At 36.1% G+C, this 22,322-nt stretch overlaps 1 protein-coding gene across 1 annotated transcript in view; it reads right to left on the reverse strand.

Annotated features, from left to right (window-relative positions):
- The window catches only part of LOC131685689 (adipokinetic hormone/corazonin-related peptide receptor variant I-like), a 357,691-nt gene that overhangs the window by 203,597 nt on the left and 131,772 nt on the right, over nucleotides 1-22,322 (reverse strand). The window contains exon 2 of the mRNA XM_058969579.1: nucleotides 19,874-20,064. Within this exon, the coding sequence (XP_058825562.1) occupies nucleotides 19,874-20,064 (191 nt within the window). The remainder of the gene's footprint in view (nucleotides 1-19,873; nucleotides 20,065-22,322) is intronic.

Consider the following 22,322-nt stretch of genomic DNA (forward strand, 5'->3'; position numbering starts at 1 on the left):
GAAAGATGAAAGATGAAAGATGAAAGATGAAAGATGAAAGATGAAAGATGAAAGATGAAAGATGAAAGATGAAAGATGAAAGATGAAAGATGAAAGATGAAAGATGAAAGATGAAAGATGAAAGATGAAAGATGAAAGATGAAAGATGAAAGATGAAAGATGAAAGATGAAAGATGAAAGATGAAAGATGAAAGATGAAAGATGAAAGATGAAAGATGAAAGATGAAAGATGAAAGATGAAAGATGAAAGATGAAAGATGAAAGATGAAAGATGAAAGATGAAAGATGAAAGATGAAAGATGAAAGATGAAAGATGAAAGATGAAAGATGAAAGATGAAAGATGAAAGATGAAAGATGAAAGATGAAAGATGAAAGATGAAAGATGAAAGATGAAAGATGAAAGATGAAAGATGAAAGATGAAAGATGAAAGATGAAAGATGAAAGATGAAAGATGAAAGATGAAAGATGAAAGATGAAAGATGAAAGATGAAAGATGAAAGATGAAAGATGAAAGATGAAAGATGAAAGATGAAAGATGAAAGATGAAAGATGAAAGATGAAAGATGAAAGATGAAAGATGAAAGATGAAAGATGAAAGATGAAAGATGAAAGATGAAAGATGAAAGATGAAAGATGAAAGATGAAAGATGAAAGATGAAAGATGAAAGATGAAAGATGAAAGATGAAAGATGAAAGATGAAAGATGAAAGATGAAAGATGAAAGATGAAAGATGAAAGATGAAAGATGAAAGATGAAAGATGAAAGATGAAAGATGAAAGATGAAAGATGAAAGATGAAAGATGAAAGATGAAAGATGAAAGATGAAAGATGAAAGATGAAAGATGAAAGATGAAAGATGAAAGATGAAAGATGAAAGATGAAAGATGAAAGATGAAAGATGAAAGATGAAAGATGAAAGATGAAAGATGAAAGATGAAAGATGAAAGATGAAAGATGAAAGATGAAAGATGAAAGATGAAAGATGAAAGATGAAAGATGAAAGATGAAAGATGAAAGATGAAAGATGAAAGATGAAAGATGAAAGATGAAAGATGAAAGATGAAAGATGAAAGATGAAAGATGAAAGATGAAAGATGAAAGATGAAAGATGAAAGATGAAAGATGAAAGATGAAAGATGAAAGATGAAAGATGAAAGATGAAAGATGAAAGATGAAAGATGAAAGATGAAAGATGAAAGATGAAAGATGAAAGATGAAAGATGAAAGATGAAAGATGAAAGATGAAAGATGAAAGATGAAAGATGAAAGATGAAAGATGAAAGATGAAAGATGAAAGATGAAAGATGAAAGATGAAAGATGAAAGATGAAAGATGAAAGATGAAAGATGAAAGATGAAAGATGAAAGATGAAAGATGAAAGATGAAAGATGAAAGATGAAAGATGAAAGATGAAAGATGAAAGATGAAAGATGAAAGATGAAAGATGAAAGATGAAAGATGAAAGATGAAAGATGAAAGATGAAAGATGAAAGATGAAAGATGAAAGATGAAAGATGAAAGATGAAAGATGAAAGATGAAAGATGAAAGATGAAAGATGAAAGATGAAAGATGAAAGATGAAAGATGAAAGATGAAAGATGAAAGATGAAAGATGAAAGATGAAAGATGAAAGATGAAAGATGAAAGATGAAAGATGAAAGATGAAAGATGAAAGATGAAAGATGAAAGATGAAAGATGAAAGATGAAAGATGAAAGATGAAAGATGAAAGATGAAAGATGAAAGATGAAAGATGAAAGATGAAAGATGAAAGATGAAAGATGAAAGATGAAAGATGAAAGATGAAAGATGAAAGATGAAAGATGAAAGATGAAAGATGAAAGATGAAAGATGAAAGATGAAAGATGAAAGATGAAAGATGAAAGATGAAAGATGAAAGATGAAAGATGAAAGATGAAAGATGAAAGATGAAAGATGAAAGATGAAAGATGAAAGATGAAAGATGAAAGATGAAAGATGAAAGATGAAAGATGAAAGATGAAAGATGAAAGATGAAAGATGAAAGATGAAAGATGAAAGATGAAAGATGAAAGATGAAAGATGAAAGATGAAAGATGAAAGATGAAAGATGAAAGATGAAAGATGAAAGATGAAAGATGAAAGATGAAAGATGAAAGATGAAAGATGAAAGATGAAAGATGAAAGATGAAAGATGAAAGATGAAAGATGAAAGATGAAAGATGAAAGATGAAAGATGAAAGATGAAAGATGAAAGATGAAAGATGAAAGATGAAAGATGAAAGATGAAAGATGAAAGATGAAAGATGAAAGATGAAAGATGAAAGATGAAAGATGAAAGATGAAAGATGAAAGATGAAAGATGAAAGATGAAAGATGAAAGATGAAAGATGAAAGATGAAAGATGAAAGATGAAAGATGAAAGATGAAAGATGAAAGATGAAAGATGAAAGATGAAAGATGAAAGATGAAAGATGAAAGATGAAAGATGAAAGATGAAAGATGAAAGATGAAAGATGAAAGATGAAAGATGAAAGATGAAAGATGAAAGATGAAAGATGAAAGATGAAAGATGAAAGATGAAAGATGAAAGATGAAAGATGAAAGATGAAAGATGAAAGATGAAAGATGAAAGATGAAAGATGAAAGATGAAAGATGAAAGATGAAAGATGAAAGATGAAAGATGAAAGATGAAAGATGAAAGATGAAAGATGAAAGATGAAAGATGAAAGATGAAAGATGAAAGATGAAAGATGAAAGATGAAAGATGAAAGATGAAAGATGAAAGATGAAAGATGAAAGATGAAAGATGAAAGATGAAAGATGAAAGATGAAAGATGAAAGATGAAAGATGAAAGATGAAAGATGAAAGATGAAAGATGAAAGATGAAAGATGAAAGATGAAAGATGAAAGATGAAAGATGAAAGATGAAAGATGAAAGATGAAAGATGAAAGATGAAAGATGAAAGATGAAAGATGAAAGATGAAAGATGAAAGATGAAAGATGAAAGATGAAAGATGAAAGATGAAAGATGAAAGATGAAAGATGAAAGATGAAAGATGAAAGATGAAAGATGAAAGATGAAAGATGAAAGATGAAAGATGAAAGATGAAAGATGAAAGATGAAAGATGAAAGATGAAAGATGAAAGATGAAAGATGAAAGATGAAAGATGAAAGATGAAAGATGAAAGATGAAAGATGAAAGATGAAAGATGAAAGATGAAAGATGAAAGATGAAAGATGAAAGATGAAAGATGAAAGATGAAAGATGAAAGATGAAAGATGAAAGATGAAAGATGAAAGATGAAAGATGAAAGATGAAAGATGAAAGATGAAAGATGAAAGATGAAAGATGAAAGATGAAAGATGAAAGATGAAAGATGAAAGATGAAAGATGAAAGATGAAAGATGAAAGATGAAAGATGAAAGATGAAAGATGAAAGATGAAAGATGAAAGATGAAAGATGAAAGATGAAAGATGAAAGATGAAAGATGAAAGATGAAAGATGAAAGATGAAAGATGAAAGATGAAAGATGAAAGATGAAAGATGAAAGATGAAAGATGAAAGATGAAAGATGAAAGATGAAAGATGAAAGATGAAAGATGAAAGATGAAAGATGAAAGATGAAAGATGAAAGATGAAAGATGAAAGATGAAAGATGAAAGATGAAAGATGAAAGATGAAAGATGAAAGATGAAAGATGAAAGATGAAAGATGAAAGATGAAAGATGAAAGATGAAAGATGAAAGATGAAAGATGAAAGATGAAAGATGAAAGATGAAAGATGAAAGATGAAAGATGAAAGATGAAAGATGAAAGATGAAAGATGAAAGATGAAAGATGAAAGATGAAAGATGAAAGATGAAAGATGAAAGATGAAAGATGAAAGATGAAAGATGAAAGATGAAAGATGAAAGATGAAAGATGAAAGATGAAAGATGAAAGATGAAAGATGAAAGATGAAAGATGAAAGATGAAAGATGAAAGATGAAAGATGAAAGATGAAAGATGAAAGATGAAAGATGAAAGATGAAAGATGAAAGATGAAAGATGAAAGATGAAAGATGAAAGATGAAAGATGAAAGATGAAAGATGAAAGATGAAAGATGAAAGATGAAAGATGAAAGATGAAAGATGAAAGATGAAAGATGAAAGATGAAAGATGAAAGATGAAAGATGAAAGATGAAAGATGAAAGATGAAAGATGAAAGATGAAAGATGAAAGATGAAAGATGAAAGATGAAAGATGAAAGATGAAAGATGAAAGATGAAAGATGAAAGATGAAAGATGAAAGATGAAAGATGAAAGATGAAAGATGAAAGATGAAAGATGAAAGATGAAAGATGAAAGATGAAAGATGAAAGATGAAAGATGAAAGATGAAAGATGAAAGATGAAAGATGAAAGATGAAAGATGAAAGATGAAAGATGAAAGATGAAAGATGAAAGATGAAAGATGAAAGATGAAAGATGAAAGATGAAAGATGAAAGATGAAAGATGAAAGATGAAAGATGAAAGATGAAAGATGAAAGATGAAAGATGAAAGATGAAAGATGAAAGATGAAAGATGAAAGATGAAAGATGAAAGATGAAAGATGAAAGATGAAAGATGAAAGATGAAAGATGAAAGATGAAAGATGAAAGATGAAAGATGAAAGATGAAAGATGAAAGATGAAAGATGAAAGATGAAAGATGAAAGATGAAAGATGAAAGATGAAAGATGAAAGATGAAAGATGAAAGATGAAAGATGAAAGATGAAAGATGAAAGATGAAAGATGAAAGATGAAAGATGAAAGATGAAAGATGAAAGATGAAAGATGAAAGATGAAAGATGAAAGATGAAAGATGAAAGATGAAAGATGAAAGATGAAAGATGAAAGATGAAAGATGAAAGATGAAAGATGAAAGATGAAAGATGAAAGATGAAAGATGAAAGATGAAAGATGAAAGATGAAAGATGAAAGATGAAAGATGAAAGATGAAAGATGAAAGATGAAAGATGAAAGATGAAAGATGAAAGATGAAAGATGAAAGATGAAAGATGAAAGATGAAAGATGAAAGATGAAAGATGAAAGATGAAAGATGAAAGATGAAAGATGAAAGATGAAAGATGAAAGATGAAAGATGAAAGATGAAAGATGAAAGATGAAAGATGAAAGATGAAAGATGAAAGATGAAAGATGAAAGATGAAAGATGAAAGATGAAAGATGAAAGATGAAAGATGAAAGATGAAAGATGAAAGATGAAAGATGAAAGATGAAAGATGAAAGATGAAAGATGAAAGATGAAAGATGAAAGATGAAAGATGAAAGATGAAAGATGAAAGATGAAAGATGAAAGATGAAAGATGAAAGATGAAAGATGAAAGATGAAAGATGAAAGATGAAAGATGAAAGATGAAAGATGAAAGATGAAAGATGAAAGATGAAAGATGAAAGATGAAAGATGAAAGATGAAAGATGAAAGATGAAAGATGAAAGATGAAAGATGAAAGATGAAAGATGAAAGATGAAAGATGAAAGATGAAAGATGAAAGATGAAAGATGAAAGATGAAAGATGAAAGATGAAAGATGAAAGATGAAAGATGAAAGATGAAAGATGAAAGATGAAAGATGAAAGATGAAAGATGAAAGATGAAAGATGAAAGATGAAAGATGAAAGATGAAAGATGAAAGATGAAAGATGAAAGATGAAAGATGAAAGATGAAAGATGAAAGATGAAAGATGAAAGATGAAAGATGAAAGATGAAAGATGAAAGATGAAAGATGAAAGATGAAAGATGAAAGATGAAAGATGAAAGATGAAAGATGAAAGATGAAAGATGAAAGATGAAAGATGAAAGATGAAAGATGAAAGATGAAAGATGAAAGATGAAAGATGAAAGATGAAAGAAGACAGATGAAAGATGAAAGATGAAAGATGAAAGATGAAAGATGAAAGATGAAAGATGAAAGATGAAAGATGAAAGATGAAAGATGAAAGATGAAAGATGAAAGATGAAAGATGAAAGATGAAAGATGAAAGATGGAAGATGAAAGATGAAAGATGAAAGATGAAAGATGAAAGATGAAAGATGAAAGATGAAAGATGAAAGATGAAAGATGAAAGATGAAAGATGAAAGATGAAAGATGAAAGATGAAAGATGAAAGATGAAAGATGAAAGATGAAAGATGAAAGATGAAAGATGAAAGACGAAAATAATAAAATGAACATAAAACACGAAAAACATAAGGAATACACGAAATGCAAATAAACTGGTCAGAGCGGACTTATTGGCTAAGTGGCAGCCACTTGCCAACTTCAACTTACTCCGGTATATTTCAGCGGGCGTCAACGGGCCCTTCATATTTGCCATCACAACTTGGCACGCGTCCCACCAGGGATTGGCGTCTACCTCTCGGCACAGCTCCTGGTGGCAATCTGACTTACTTCATCTCCCGTTTAAAAGCGGCCCTAGCTTCCTGAAACGCCGCTTTGCGTTCCTCTCTATCTGGTCTCCTGAGCATCTCGTTCCACCAGTAAGCTGGATGCCTTCTAATGCGTGGCTCCAGTTTTCATGGCATTATGGCGTGACAAACCATCACAATCCCTCTTGTTAGATCAGCCACAGCCACGTTCTCGGCTCCGCCGAAATGCCTCAACGAAGAAGTCTTTGTTTAATGCTTTCGTCTTCCACTTTCGCTCGCCGGTCGTCCTTCTCCGTGCTGCAGCAGCGTTCTGTTGGCCGATGCGGTAGCGAATCGCTTGGTGGTCACTAAGGGTATACTTCTCGCACACTCTTCAGTCCATGCTCGCCGTCAGTGAAGTACTGCAGAATGTGGCGTCGATGATAGACCTGAAATGTGCTATCGGGACCTTCATTGCACAATCGTACGTCTAACTTCGGCTTCTGCAGGATACACCCGCTTCTGTTGGTTACTCGTCACCAATGACTACCGAGCTTCTGGCGGATCAACAGCTCGGCTAACTGTTCCAGCATTAGGTTGAACTGTTCCATTGTCCACCTAGGAGGAGCGTAACAGCTGCACACGAAGATACCGTTGATTTTGATGAACACGAACCTTTCGAGTGAGCTCTCTACCACTTCTGGAAGAGGGAATCTACCCATAACTTGTATCGCAGCTGTTCCCGTTCCGTCTGCCACCCAGTTACCGTTTTCAAGGGGGACTTGATTCGGCTCTGCGATCAAAGCGACATCACTCACAGTTTCTATCGTAGACTGCCACAACAGTTGCTGTGCGGTGTCACAGTAATTCAGATTTAGCTGGGTCTATTACTGTTGACCTGCAGTTATCTTCTTGTAGGCAGGGCATTGGAAATCACTCGTCTTTTTGTCCTCTGGATTGCTAAGCATACACTTCAGTCTCTGCGTGCAATCTCTTGCAAGATGACTCGCTCCCTGCATTTCCAGCACCTGCTGGATCTATTCTGGCCTTTGCAAGCTCCTGCCAAATGTCGAGAGCCAACTTGAAGCATTTCTTCACGTATCTAATCACTCGTGGAGTATCTCAACCATTTGCCGTAACTTTACCTACCTCCAGCGCCTTGTCAGCAACGATTACCGGTAGACGATGTCTGTATTCCTCTGTACATATTCTTTAATCGGTTCATCATGTATAGTTCGCCCAGGTTGCATTGTATCTTCATTGCACCTCTTAGTTCGTCTACGTCGTTCATCTAGGTCCTTACACACAATCGCTGTCTTCTGGTTGAAGGCTTTATCTTCTTTTCCGTCTACGCCTGATTCTCACTACGTTTTCACCCAAATCTCTCAACTCCGGATCCTCTCTGACCTTCTTGAGGAGCGCTGCATACGTCAACACGTCATTAGCTTTAACGAGCACGGCTTCTAGCCTTGGTGCCTTCTTGTGAACCTGAGGTTTTTCTTTCCTCCTCTGCACCGCACTTCTCTCCTCCTTCCGCTGTTGCTGTTTCCTGTGTTTCTTCTTCAGACCTACAACGGATCTGCAGCTTTGTCCCTGTTGAGTGGCGTGAAAGCATCCTCGAGCGTCTACCTCTTTGGATCGCCTGGTCTTACGTCTCCTGGCGAGGTTCTTGCCCTCTATGGAGTCACGGAAACTGGTGTGTTTTCCACTCCTACTAGCTTCTCCTTCCCCTATTTTGTTGGAGGAAGTCTAGAAAGACGGTAGCCTAAGCCGACGCCAATGCTACATTAACCCTCAGCATTGTCATGTCATACTCTTTCACAGCAAATACTAGCGCCTTTCGCACTCTGAGAACCATCTTCATCATGTCCTTATGGACATTTTTTTTCTTGGATCCACGAACTTGTTGAGCTCCTCCACGAAGCATTGGTTGTTGCTGCTGCTGCTGTCGCTACTACTTCTCCTTCTTCTACTTTTACTAAATCGCTTCAGCTGCTACTGTTGGTGGTGACCTCACCAAACCACAGTTTCGCCGCGACTACTCCATACGTGTGTGTGTGTTTCTGGTTTGTTCTCTCTTTTTTTGGGTTCCAACTCCGAAACGCTACAACAACACGCCTATCAACCCAACTGCCCAACTCACAGTAGGTCTTGTCCCTACTGCCTCTGAAATGTGTTTCTGTAGTAAGGTTTAAAAAGCTTAAAAAACCTAGTCTGTAGTGTATTGGAACTGTATCGGACTCACGGCTCAGTTTCGTGCCTAACCACTAATAATACACCTTACTCTTTTTTCTTTTTCACAGATCTACGTCAAGGTACTACTTCATGGGGAGGGGGGCCCGTTGTGCTTTCTTACCACCTGTTCAGGAGTAGAACCACCCACCTTCCACTACAGCCCTGGAATGATACACCAACCCATACAGTCCATTTCGCTATCAACCATCATCATCAGCGGGATCGTCATCGTGTCGTCAGGGTAGTACTATCAGCAGTGTCAGCCGTTTCGTGGTAGTGCTGCACGATCGACGGACATGTGGTGGTAACCCACGATCATCACCAACGCTAGAGCGGGAGATCGTCAAAACGAGAGATCGCCCGAATCCAGAAAACATCGCAGGCTATACTGCATAGCTTCGGACTGACCTACGTGTGAAGGTGCAGTCCAGTGTCTTTCTAATCACCGATGAAAACGGTCCATTGGACCCCATTAGAATTTTGCATGTGATAGTTAAGAGTAATAAATTTGCATGTTAGATTAAGCTGAATAAATTGTTTTATGTGGAGTGTAACTGTCGTAACCGCGTGTACTCTTTATTGGTTGTATGATGGCCTACGAGCATAGGAGGATTGAATTAAATTAGGCAGTTATTCCGATCGCCGCTCGTTCCAGTAGTTTCGCTTCAAACCGTTACACATCCCGGTGGCTAATATCTACCTGCACGAGATTCAAAGGTTGGTTTCCATCGCTTTTCGGTGTTGGCCAGGACCAAGGAGCCAACACCACCTCTTTCTTTCGCCCACGAGTTTTCCGCAGCTATCTCGGTGTCTCACTTGATCCATGAACGTCGAGGAGACACCGGAGCACGTGGGGACTGAGAGGACTGCACTTTTTCCCAGATAATTTCGTCTACAGAATGACAAGCGACCAGGGCCGTGAAGAGAAAATACGGGCCCGGTGGGTCCAGCGTACGGGCTCCCACCACTACAATCGACTTTTGCCAGATTTGAAATATATGACAATAAACAAGAATTATGGCAAAAATTAATGTCCAATCATAATGTAAAGGAAGCTGCGATTGAAACATTAAACTCGTTTTTCTCGAAATCAATATTTTATCACTTAGTCCGGTCTGACTTAACACCGACCAATTGTACAAAAAAAAACAAAGGGAAAACTTAATATTGAAAGAGTGTACAGAAAAACTAAAAATCGCCAAATCAACCACATAAACAAATTAAAGTCAATTGTCAAAAAATGTAAAATCCAAAACAAAACCAAAACAAAACTTATAAAAATCGAAAAAGGAAACAGGAAACTACACAAACAAATTGCAAAGATTAAAAAAGTCGAACGTTATATAACAAATGGTGAAAAAAAATCGAAAATAAAAGATGTTGGAAAATTTTGAGAATCATTGAAAATGAAAAAAAAAAACAACTAAAAAATACGAACATTGTTATAAAATAAAAATGCATAAATCGAAAATAATAAAATATATTTAACATTAAAAACAAGAAATATTAAAAGCAATAGAAAAATTGAATAAAGCGTTAAGAATGCAGAAAAGTATAGAAGAGGAATAGGTATAAAAGACAAAAATGGAAAAACCATTAAAAAATGGACCGGACGATTTTGAAAAATTGGAAGGATGGAAAGACAAAAAAATAATGAATTTTGGAAGGTATGGATTGAACAAAAACGGACAAAATGGAAAACAAAAAATAGTAGAAAAAACCAAAATGGTATACCATAGAAACATACAAGATTGAAAAAATAACAAGAAGAAATTAAAAAAATAGATTAGATTATTTGAAGACTGAAAAAAAAGCATTAGAAATGAAACTTGACGGAAATTCAAACAACAACAGTCTAAATGTAAAACGAAAAAAAAAATGGGCATAATAGCAAATTAGATAAATCAAATGTTTTCTAGAAAAATAAAAAAAAAAAAACAAACCTATTGAAAAATGGCCAACAGAAAAAGCATTTTCAAAATAGGTTAAATTGAAAAATGAAGAAAAACAAAAATGAACAAAATGAAAGATTAAGGAAAATGTGTAAAAAATAAACAAAATTATATTAAATTAGCAATGAGAAAAATAAAACTACGGAAAATGGATAGCTAAAAACTAGAAAACGTGGATCAAAATACGATAAAGTTAAATAATGGAACAATAAGATATTTTGGGACGAATTTAAAAAAAAAGGAAAAATGCAAAAATATATGAAGAAAAAAGAAAATAGAAAAAGGGAATGATACGAATAAATGAAGCAAATAGACAAATTTTAAAAGCTGTATGGAACGACAAAAGAAACAAATAAAAAGCAGGGTATTAAAATATGAAACAAGAGAAAAAATAAAATAGAATGGAATTCCCTCGAAAAATAACAAATAAAATGACTTTAAATTAAGGTGATGATAAAAATACAAAAATTAAGAGTGTGAAGAGATAGATAAAATAAAAAATATGGTAAACAATGTAAATAGATAAAAAAGGCAGATTGTTAAAATTGCAAAAATACAAAAAAGTCTACAGCTTGAAACAAATTTAAACACTTTTTTTATGATCTCTTCCGTTTTAATTCCACTATTTTATGAAAACTGCAAAATGCACTTTTATATCTCAGATACGTATTTCGGCTACGACTTGCAGCCTTCATCAGTGTTTGTATCAGTATGCGAAAGACAACACAAAGAAAAGTGTTGAATATAACATTCCACTAAGTCGCCCAAAAAACAGTGCTTTTTAAAGTGTTGAAAAAAATTGATCAGTGAAATTTTAACAAAATTTTAAAAATCCATGTGAAAATAAAAAAAAATGGGGAAAATAGTGAAATATTGATCAAATTTCAAATAAGGGTTGTAGTTGGATTTTACGCTATGCTGGTTTCGAAAACATGCGTAAAAGCTAAATAGGCTCTGCTTTATTTCTTATGTAGCTCGTAGCACAAAATATATCATATTTTCTTCACATTCACCGCAGAGTGTAATGTTTTAGTGGGGCATTTAGGTGTATTTTTTTCGTATTTGTGGACAGTTTTGTTGATTTAGTGGGGGTGGTACTTCACATCCTTAAATATCCACAAAAAATCAAAAAGCACCAACCACTCTCGCTGTGAAGGATAACCCGAGCGAAGTTTGCTCTGCTCTACAGTAAACAAAAATGGGGTGTACAATCACACTTCAGCGTCTTTCGAGAATCTTTGTGAGAAGCATATAATCCGTTGATCCATTGAAGGGAAGGTCCTGTGGGGTAAAGTAAATCTGAACCCAAATAGGCGTGAACACGTTTTAAATATATTGGCCAACCCAAGAGGGACCCTACTTGTCGATTAGAGTCTGCAACCCAAGGATGATGTTTATGATGACTGTGTGCTAGACGGTTTATAAAATGATGCTGAGAGATACTGATGAAGAAAAAATTGCAAAATAATCCACTGGATTCTTTCGGGTGAAATCCGAATTACCTGAACAAAGAACCGGAATTCGCTTCCAAAAATCGGTGTGGCAACCCTAAATAGAAGGTTGAGAAGTTTTCTTTTTCTTTCTAATAATTACTTTCGACAATAATCCAGCAGTTGCAAAGACAGGAAATTCAACAAATAAAAAAAAATCAATTTCATGTTGACGAAATTTGAAGACAACCTCATGACTTCAAAAAAAAACATTTATTTTTTACCCCTACCAAGTCCGATCTTATTTTTTTTTCGATTATAGAAATTTTAATCTTAGGACCATTCCCTTCTTCATTCAGGTTAGAAAATTTTCTTTAAAAAAATTCTCCATTCCTATGCACGGGGTTGGGAATCGAATCCAGGTGAGCTGCGTACATGGCAGTCAATGTACCAACTACGCTATGTCCGCCCTGGTATGATCTTCTGATTGGGTACAAATATATATTTGATATCAAATATGCAGTAGTTTAGTTATATCATACACAAGATAATGAATTTTTTGTTGAAAAGTATTGACCAAAATTTTAGTTTCTGTTGAAAATCCGAGCCCCCTTCAAAACTCCGGGCCCGGGGGAAGCACCCCCCCCCATCTCGGCAGCCATGCAAGATACTTAAGCACGTGAAACGCGATCAACAGAGTTTGGACGCAGATCTAAACCGCTCTTCTGAACAGCGAGCAATGGTTTCACCGGGAAAGAACCACCACCTGGGACAGAGCGGCAGGGCATAACCATATAGAACGTTGAAGCTTCAGCGAACCGGAAGCCACGCTCCACTCGGAATCGCCGGACCGACCACAATACTCTACCACAGGAGCGGATCCAGAAAAAAAATTCGGAGGGGGTCCGAAATTTCGATTTTAAAATGTTCGTTGTACAATACGTAATATGTAATACCCTCATTTAATTAAAATCAGTTTCGGTGGTTGAATCTGGTTTGAAATGATTTTGAATTTAGAACGAATTTAAAATAGAAACTATTTGAAAATTTCTCAAGAAGTTAAAAATTTTCGGGGGGGGGGGTTCGGACTCCAGGACCCTTCCCCTGAATCCACCACTGCTCTACCAACTGGCCCGAGAGAAATATAGTGAAAACCAAAAAAGAATCGGTATCGGGAAAACTTCTTTGACTGCCATGTATGCAGCTCACCTGGATTCGATTCCCAACCCCGTGCATAGGAATGGAGAATTGGGTTGGCCAATATATTTAAGACCAGCAATTCTCGACCCATAGCTAGTTTCCGTACTGCCATACAGAAATGGCCTGCTTTCTGTGGATGGTCGAAACTGGAAGTGTGCCGAACACTGGAGCTCTAACCCTATTGAAGGAACTAACTACAAATTAGTTAGACTATGCATCTTCGAGGTAATGCCGTAAGAAGGGTGGAAGGAATTAGTTTCAGCGGTAAGAGTAGTTGTTTTAGAGGATCGGAGGTGGCTCCCCAAACCAATTCCCTGAGCTGAGGTCTTTTCGAAGATTTTTCTGCTCTTTAAAAAACACACACACACATTCATAGGCGGCTCCAGCTGCCTGACAAAGGAGGGGCACGCCTTTCTGACAAAATATTGCTTATAGACGAGATTTAAAAAATAAACACATTTAGAAGTGTAGACTCATTTCTTATTTCTTAACACGGTTAATATTTAGTGATTTGCTACTGGTGAATCAAACACCACCCTTGAATGAAATCACTATACGGCTCATTGCGGTGTCTCAACGGAGCCAAGGGTCTTTTGTAGATTTACAAAATATAACAAAAAACAAGACCAAATGTAATTGAGCGTTCGTCGGATTTCGTATGTATAGGGAAGACCGAGGAGGGTTGAAACATTTTTTTGTTTTTGTTTGATAAATCGACAAAAACTGTCATTCGATGATTGCTTATTTGTAAATTTCTTACTTCTGTTTATGCTATATCAAATTACATCAGAATAACTGGTACACATCAATAACAAAGCATCAATATATTGATTTTTGTAACAGTGTTCTCTTTGGTTCAACTCTCCTTATACCGAGGTAAGTTGAAACAGCAATGAATGTGAGTTAAAATAAGTAACCAATTATTTTAAATATTATCAACATATTTTCTAAAGCATCAGATGTTACAATTGTGTCATTTTTATTCGTTCACACTAAGATAATTCCTCAAAATGATATGCATTCTTATCATTATTTTTCACAGTGCATATCTACGTATAAACTGACACTTGATTTGAAAATTAATGTTAGATTTTGGTTACACATCCAGGAATTTCTGCACTTATCCTAACAGTAATAACAGTAAGATACTTTACCTAACTTTAGCTGTAAAATCAAGAAATTCGACACCCATTTTTCATATATTTAATTATGTATTATTTTCCAACCACTTCGTCTAGAACATTCTGCATTCATTAAAATGGTTGATATGACCAGGGATACAATGTATGACTACAAGTGATACGGGTTTATGGAAACAGTTAATTTGGTATCCATGTCGGTAGTATTTGGTTCATTTTGAATTATGGTTACTTCGCTCCAAGCTTCAGAAGCTAATAGGAGTAAAAATTTGAACAAAAGCAAATTCTGTGGTTATAAATGACCTTGATCTAATAAATTGACAACGTTGATCACTGTTGTCAATTCAGCAAAGGAGAATCTTGATTATTATTATTTGTTCAGGAACGTTAATGTGATTATAGCATTACCATAAGACTAGAAGTTCATCATCGAGGAGAGTTGAAACAACGTGTTTCAACTCTCCTATGTCAAGAAGTAAGGATTGATCCACAATTTACAATTTATACATCACAAAGATAGAAAGAAACGTATACAATTCATAAATATTAACTCTCAGACTACATCATAGCGATATTTTCATGAGGGAACATCACTTAATATCCTATTTACACCAATTTCAAGAAAATAACGAAAACTTACTTTTGCTCATTTTTTGTAGTGTGGTTATCGAAAATACTCAACCACTCATTTACCGTAGTTGGCGTGTATTGGAGTATTTGTGGGTACAATATAAATAAAACAAATGCTTTATTGTTTTATCCCTAACGGCACTGTTTCGCTAGTAATGGGCACTGTTTCAACTCTCCTCTGTTTCAACTCTCCTCGGTTTCCCCTACTACTTTCTATAGCTTATTTCGTGGCGGGGAAAAACGTGTCTGGTCGCCTGCTGCATCTTGTTGTTCATTTACTTTTCTCTTAACATTCACGTAAAGATGGGAAATATGTTCGCGAACGGTTCAGGATAACTGGTTCTTCAAATAGAAAGAGTGAAAGGAAGTTCCTTTTCAACGCACTTTAGTACTTACCTAATTCGCTTAGAAACGAATTGGTCAGTTCACCTACAGCAGGTCGCCCAATTCAAAAGACCAATTGTTAGGCGAACGGATGACAATGAACTGACCCACCGTCCAACAAACTGTCGGGGATGCTCTCTCTTAATTTTGAACTGGACGAAGAATGACATTCATGAAGAATAGAAAAATACCTCTCACTCTCTATTTCTGTAATTTCATTATAAAGAACTGACCCCCTTCAACGAACCTGTGTAACAGTTCAGCTGGCAAATGCTCAACGAGAGTTTTCGCACCGAAATTATATTGCATGCGTCTTCCAGATCCGACTGTTTCGACAATCATTCGCTATATACAATGAAAAATTCAACTGAACGGTAAAATGGTTCATGTGATCTAATTCTTTTTACAGAACTAGTCTGCCCATCTCTAATCGGTAATGCCTTGTTCGGGCTCACGGTTAGATGTTTTTCGTTGCCTTTTGCACTTACAGGTCACTAAACCCGCACTGAAGGTGCTGGCTGTTGATGTTGGGGTGCTTGATGCCGTGTTTTCACTTGAATAGTTGCCACAAATTTGGCAACCTTATGTGGTTCAGGTGTTTGGTGTAGTTGGTTTGATTTACCGTAGAGGTGTTCGTAATCGGTTGTGGTGTATTCTCCTAACCATCTTCCACGCAAGGTTTTCCGGTATGTCCCGTACAACTACAGTACTTGCACATAGAAATCTGCCCGTCATGGATGCGTGGCTTGTTCAATTTTGGTTCCGTTGTGTTTTAATTGTATAGTCAAGAGGGAGTAGATCCTCCGACCCGCATTCTCACCACAAGAACATCATTTGCCATGTTCGGTAAAAAGTACCAGGTGAAACGGATTCTACATCTCCAATATCCATCCATCTCCGTGTATTTTGCATTTGGCTTACGGGCGTTGATAGCTCATAATACCTTACCTCTATACTGTCACTTTCTATATACACGGGAATCTTAATTCCTATACTGTAACTTTCAGTCACGTATTTTAAGTTGTTCTGTAAAACGAATATTTCTGAGTGGTCTAGTATTAGTAGCCATTGATTTTGGGCAGATTCCTCGTTCAACGGAATGCAAATGCGCGAGAAATTAGAAGTTTGAGCTCATCTCTGCAAGCTTTTAAAAGCCTTTTTATTTGTTTTGCTCGGTCTATTTAAGTCACAGTTTCATACCAATATGGTGCCGAGTTATTCCTCAAGTAGGAGGAGAAAACAAAAATAACTGTGAACAGTTACTCGAAAAATCTTCATAGTCAACTCGGGAACTAGCAATAATGTTAGACTATTCTGAATGCAATATGGCTCGAATGATTAAAAAGTTCAAGGAAACTCTCACTACTGCCATCCATTTTCGTCAACTGTGGTTGAAGGTCATTCGGAAAATGAAACCTGATCTCAATACCTTGAACTATGGTTTGGCGAAAAAACCTTACAGCGAGGTACTGACTCGATGGATGTGTCTTCAGCAACGATGAAGTCTGTAGGAATTTCAAGCAAATCGGGGTTCAAACTCTACTTCTGCTACTTCTGCTTCTGCTCATGGAAAGGTTCGTAGAAGATGCAAGTTTGTTTTCGTAAGTTCACGAAAAAATGATTTGGTGAGGGCTCTGTTCCTTCAGCAGGAAAACCAGCTTTTTGTGACTGATTTGACTATGAATGTGGAAGTATTTCAAAGGGAGTGCTTCAATAAACGAATTTTACGTTTCATTAATTTTCATGGTAATCCAGTTACGTGTTGGTCAAATCTAGTAAGCTGCCATAACAGCTGGTCCGTGCACAGAAAATTCTCAAGGGAAGACAAGCCTTTTCTTACAAAAGAAAGGTACAAAAATTTTTAAACTCTGAAGATTATTTCCGAGCCGTGGAGGGCCGAGACTTATGTACCAATCGATTAAGCTTAACAATTTGAGTCAATATCTGTTATCGAGAAGGATTCTTCAACAAACATCGCTGTCTGCTGGCTCGTGGTAGTATCGGATTCTTACTGCAGTGGTTTGTAGTAGTTAAGCCTACCGACTAAACCTAAACTTCTTGTTTACCCTAATTCTCATCCTCCGGCTCCATCGTTGAATATTACTTCAGGATGGATTGCGCTCCTGCTTTTTTATTTTGTGTTAATCGTTTATGTTTTCTCCATTACTACTTTCTCTAATCCTTCTTGGTGCCGCTCGTTCCTATTTATATGCTAGCTTGTGCTGAGAATTCCTAGGTGGCGGTATTTCTCTCGATATCGATGCCCGTTTTCGTGAGCCATATAGCTCTCAATAACTCCGACGGAGATATCATCGGCAGTGAAATTTTTCCTGACAACGACGTTCCGATTTTCTTCGACTTCATGTGGTTCGTTCGTGTTTTTCCTTTCCTTAATATCCCGTTACTAGTTTGCTGACCGACATATGCTGTGTCTACTCACAAATATTGCTAAAATCGCAACTTGTCGAAACAGTTACCGATCCGGAGATGCCGACCAGTTTGACTCACATCTCTTTCCAGCCACCCTCGCAATATTTCTTCTTTGATTTCTTCAACGGCTTGTTTCTAGAGTGTCTGAACTCAGATGTCATTTTACGTTTCAAACAGCTCGCAATAGTGTTTCCTGTTAAGACATTTTTAAAAGTAATTATTCTAAATCCTCATGCGATGGGTCTGAGCCCCCAAAACCCTCCCCGTGCGCACGGGCTGCGTGCTACAATTGTCCAAAAACATCGGAGTTATTTCATCTCAAACAAGCTGAATCCGCAAAATTGTTACCAGTTCCGTCCAGTAGAAAAATCTTGGGCGATAATGAAATTCGAAGTGTAGATAAAAGGAGCAATCACCAGCATCGGCACACAGATGGAGGAGCGGTTAGCTGAGGCAGTGGTTAAAAGAAGGTTTAACTCCCATTATTACCGCATAGATTTCTGAAGGTGATGGCATTTTGATTCTCTTCAAGTTTTAGCTAGATATATCAAATAGAAATAATTTTATCAAAAGTTTTGCTTGGTACCGAATATACCGGTACGTACTTATTTTTATTCCATACCAATATTTCCGTACCAAAAGTTGATCGGAAACAATACTTTGCGTATTCAAAATTCTAAATTGCTTTTATCGCCAAATTTAATTAGCTAGCTTTTAGTTGGTTAAATAAAGTATTACAAAAAAATAAACTGATCACCTTGTTGATCACCTCTAGAAAATTGACATATTGAAGTAGTTAAATGCAAATATAATTTTACCAAAACAGCTTCTAGTCGAATAGGGGGGCACGTGCCTCTGTCCGCCAGTGCACACATTATCCCAATCCGTCAGGTTGCATCGATTATTACATGAGAATCGGCCCTCGGAGACCCGAGAAAAAATTGAAAGCTCTCTTCGCTCAATACATCTCTTTTACAAGAAATTTCTTTAGTCTAGGAATCGGCATTTCAGTCTGTTTTTAATAAAGGACTCCTGCACGCAGAAAAAATTAGCATATTTAAACCAAAAATATGTGTTATTGAATCCAATCATTTATTGTTTATCACTTAACAAACAATCTTATTGGTTTGAAAATATTTTTTTTATTAGAACAACAACAAATTTTTGCTTTCAATAAATACATTTTTAGTATTAATAATTTTCTTTTAATTTCAACAAAATAATTATGGAAAAACGGAACGACAATTTTGTTTTATTGAAACAATAAATAAATTTTATTGAATTCAATAAATAATTTTATTGTCTCCCGACCAATAATTTAATTTATTGAATTTAATGCATAATTTTATTGAACCTACAAATCTTTTTTCTGCGTGTGTATGTTCTTTTCTTCCGACGTTTCGGCCCTTATTGGACCTTTCTTAAGGAATCAAAATTTTGGTGTTCTCTTGTCTGTTAGCTCTCGCTAAACGCATAACTGTCAAGTTCTGGTTTCAGTTGATGATTTATTTTGGACCATAATTTCGATTCCTTGAGAAAGGTCCAATATGGACTTAAACGTCAGAAGAAGAGAACATACAGGAGTTCTTTGTTAAAAACAAACTGAAACGCCGATTCCTAACCTAAAGAAATAAAACATAAACAGTCGAAAATACAACAAATTTTATAAGGACACACAAAATTTTCAACATAGTTATGACACATCTGCTAATCTGAAATGGAACGGAAATAAGAACCATGTTTTATTTTCGTAACACAGCTGTTACCGAAAAGGGTAGCATTTATTTATTAGACGAGTTGCTACAGTTAGCTATAAAATTCAGCAACAAAGTATGCTACTTGAATTGACTGTGATGTGTCTCCTGGGACTCGTAAAGAACTCTTCAGAACACTAACAATTTGCGTGAGAAAAGCTACTGAAATAAAATAACTACGTAAATTGCCTCGAAAGAGGCAGCCAACCGAAAACATGAAGCATCATTTGAAACGTGCAATTTTTTACCCCGAACTGTCTGTTGTTAGTTAGATCAAGTCAGATCTGACTTCGCGGTGCTAGAAAAGTTTTGTTTTCCTAATCAAACCGGGCTCTTACCTCCAGGGGTATCATGATGAATGCCACCATCAGATCCGCAACGGCCAGGTGGCAAATCATGAGGCTAACACGGGACCGCCGGTGCCGCCGGGACCGAAATAACGTAATTACCACCGACAGATTGCCCCCGGCCGCAATTATGAACAGCACGCAGTACACGATTATCACGGCCAAGGTGGAGTCGGTGTAGCCTGCAAATGGAATAGAAAAAAAAATGGTTGAAGAGGGGTTAGACATGTGGGTGTGCATTGCGAAAGCAATTAAACAATTTGAAAACTCTGTGTTAATTGATGGATTGCATAATTTATTTAATTTAGTTAGGTATTCAATGTGCACATCTGTCAATACAGTTACTGAACCACGTGAAAGTCGAACACGGTCGAATACGAGTGCCAAATTCATTAAAGTTACACCAGTTTATGATACAGAGCTTAAAATATGTATGGGTTACGGGAAAAGAAATTTCAGACCATGAAAAATATCTAGAATAAACCTTATTAAATCCCTAATGAAGTCTTCTGAATAGAGGCTCCCTCCGTCGCCGTCAACTGATTTCATAAAGATACAGTAAAAGATTTGTGGCTGGAATTTACATGAAATGAACGACCCTCAAACATGACTTAAGTAGGGAGTAGGTGTGCCATTGCCACATACACATATTATTGTTTGAAGGTCGAACTGAAAAAGAAAGCCAAAGTAATCACCAAAGAGGCGCAAAACTGAGACACCGCCAAGGGCGCCAGTAGACCATGCTGCGGCTCTGCTAGTGACACCAAAATGTGGTTTTTACTTGAGCTTCTAATTATGCATTGTTACAAAATATACGTAAGCAACTTGTTCTACCGAAACGGTTCCCAAATTATTAACACACGTATTGCGTCAGAACAAAGCGAACAAGGCGTCAAAAAAATTGGCAGTTAAAACATTGCAAGCTTTACCATCTATGTACTTCTTCGGTGAACAAGTTTCGCAACGCGCCGTTCGGGGATTTTCCGCAGTACGCTTCACCGCTACATCTTCCCCATTTCGTTCGAAAAACTTTAAATAAAAATTTATTCACTTTCCGGCGCTGACAGATTTCCGCTATCTGTCACTATATAGAACATTGGAGCTCCACAACCACAGCACACTATTCCGTACTCTCTATGCGAACAGGGAATGTCGTTCGTTACACACCACCAGTTTGGATACAACGACATTCATGGAATGTACAATTGTACAGCACGTGGCACTGCCAGCTTAGCGACTGTCGGCAACGTCGGCAGTGATTTATCTAACCACTCCGTACCAGCAAAGCAATGGATAAATTTGCAACCATCCTAGCAACAGCGTAGTTTATCTCTCTGCTGACCTACTGCGAGTTTACAACGTATGCTTCCGTTCCTGTTGGAAAGTCGGAAAATCAGCAGAAAGCGAGCATTATAAATGGTATAATAATCGCATTTCGATTTTCTCGGAAGAGAAGCGGGCGCCCGCAGATAAATAATTTGATCGGATTTGAAGCACTTTTTCTAACCGGAATTCGTAATGGTGAATCGAAGAATTTTTTTTTTCGTTTCGCTATATGACACTGCGCTGGTCTGGTCGTTGGTTTCAGAAGCCACTCGATTGATTAACTTCAGCCAGGTGGTCAGTAGGATCATAGCACTAGCCAAGCGATTGTCCTGTACGCTAAGAATCGACTGCGAAGGCTGTCAACACAGAAGGGTGAGTTTCGCATTGGAATGTAGTACCAAGGCTTTACTTTGCGTATATCTACTGGAACAAGACATCTCATATAAATTATTAGAAATATCATATAGCTCAACTCTGTTGTGGTATCATCGGCAAACTGGATTAGAATGTTTATTTTTCCATCGAAAAATAATTCGAAAATCTTCCACTGTGGCACTAAGGCGAATAATAATAAGTTTAGGTTTTCAATAGGCCATGCATCTTAAACAATTGGCAGCTCGTAGTCTTTCGTAAATTAAATTGATAAATTTGATAAAGAGCAATGAATTTCTTTTGGTAAAAAGTACGACATAAAATAATACGACGTAATCAGATTGTGGAAGGGGCAGATCGCGATAAAGCAACAACGAAACGACCAAATGAAATTGCTTAAGGTTGCACAGAGAATGCGTAAAATTCGCAAACGAAAAAAGCAGTTTTTTTCCACACCGTATGTCCGATCTTCAAAAAAATCAATCAGCAGTACAGTAACAACATTCTACATACGCTGATTGATTTTTATGAAGATCTGACATACGATGTGGAAAAAAACTGCTTTTTTCGTTTGCGAATTTTACGCATTCTCTGTGCAACCTTAATTTAGCTTGAACGTTGCTTGGCGTCAACAAATTAAATTTTTCCCACCAGGAGCGCATAACCGTGCCAGGTGAAGAGAACAATTTGAAAAAAAAAAAAGCGAACAAGAATAGGAACCAATTATGTGTGTGTTTAAATG

Source organism: Topomyia yanbarensis, chromosome 2, assembly GCF_030247195.1.
Source record: "Topomyia yanbarensis strain Yona2022 chromosome 2, ASM3024719v1, whole genome shotgun sequence".
Classification (NCBI taxonomy): domain Eukaryota; kingdom Metazoa; phylum Arthropoda; class Insecta; order Diptera; family Culicidae; genus Topomyia; species Topomyia yanbarensis.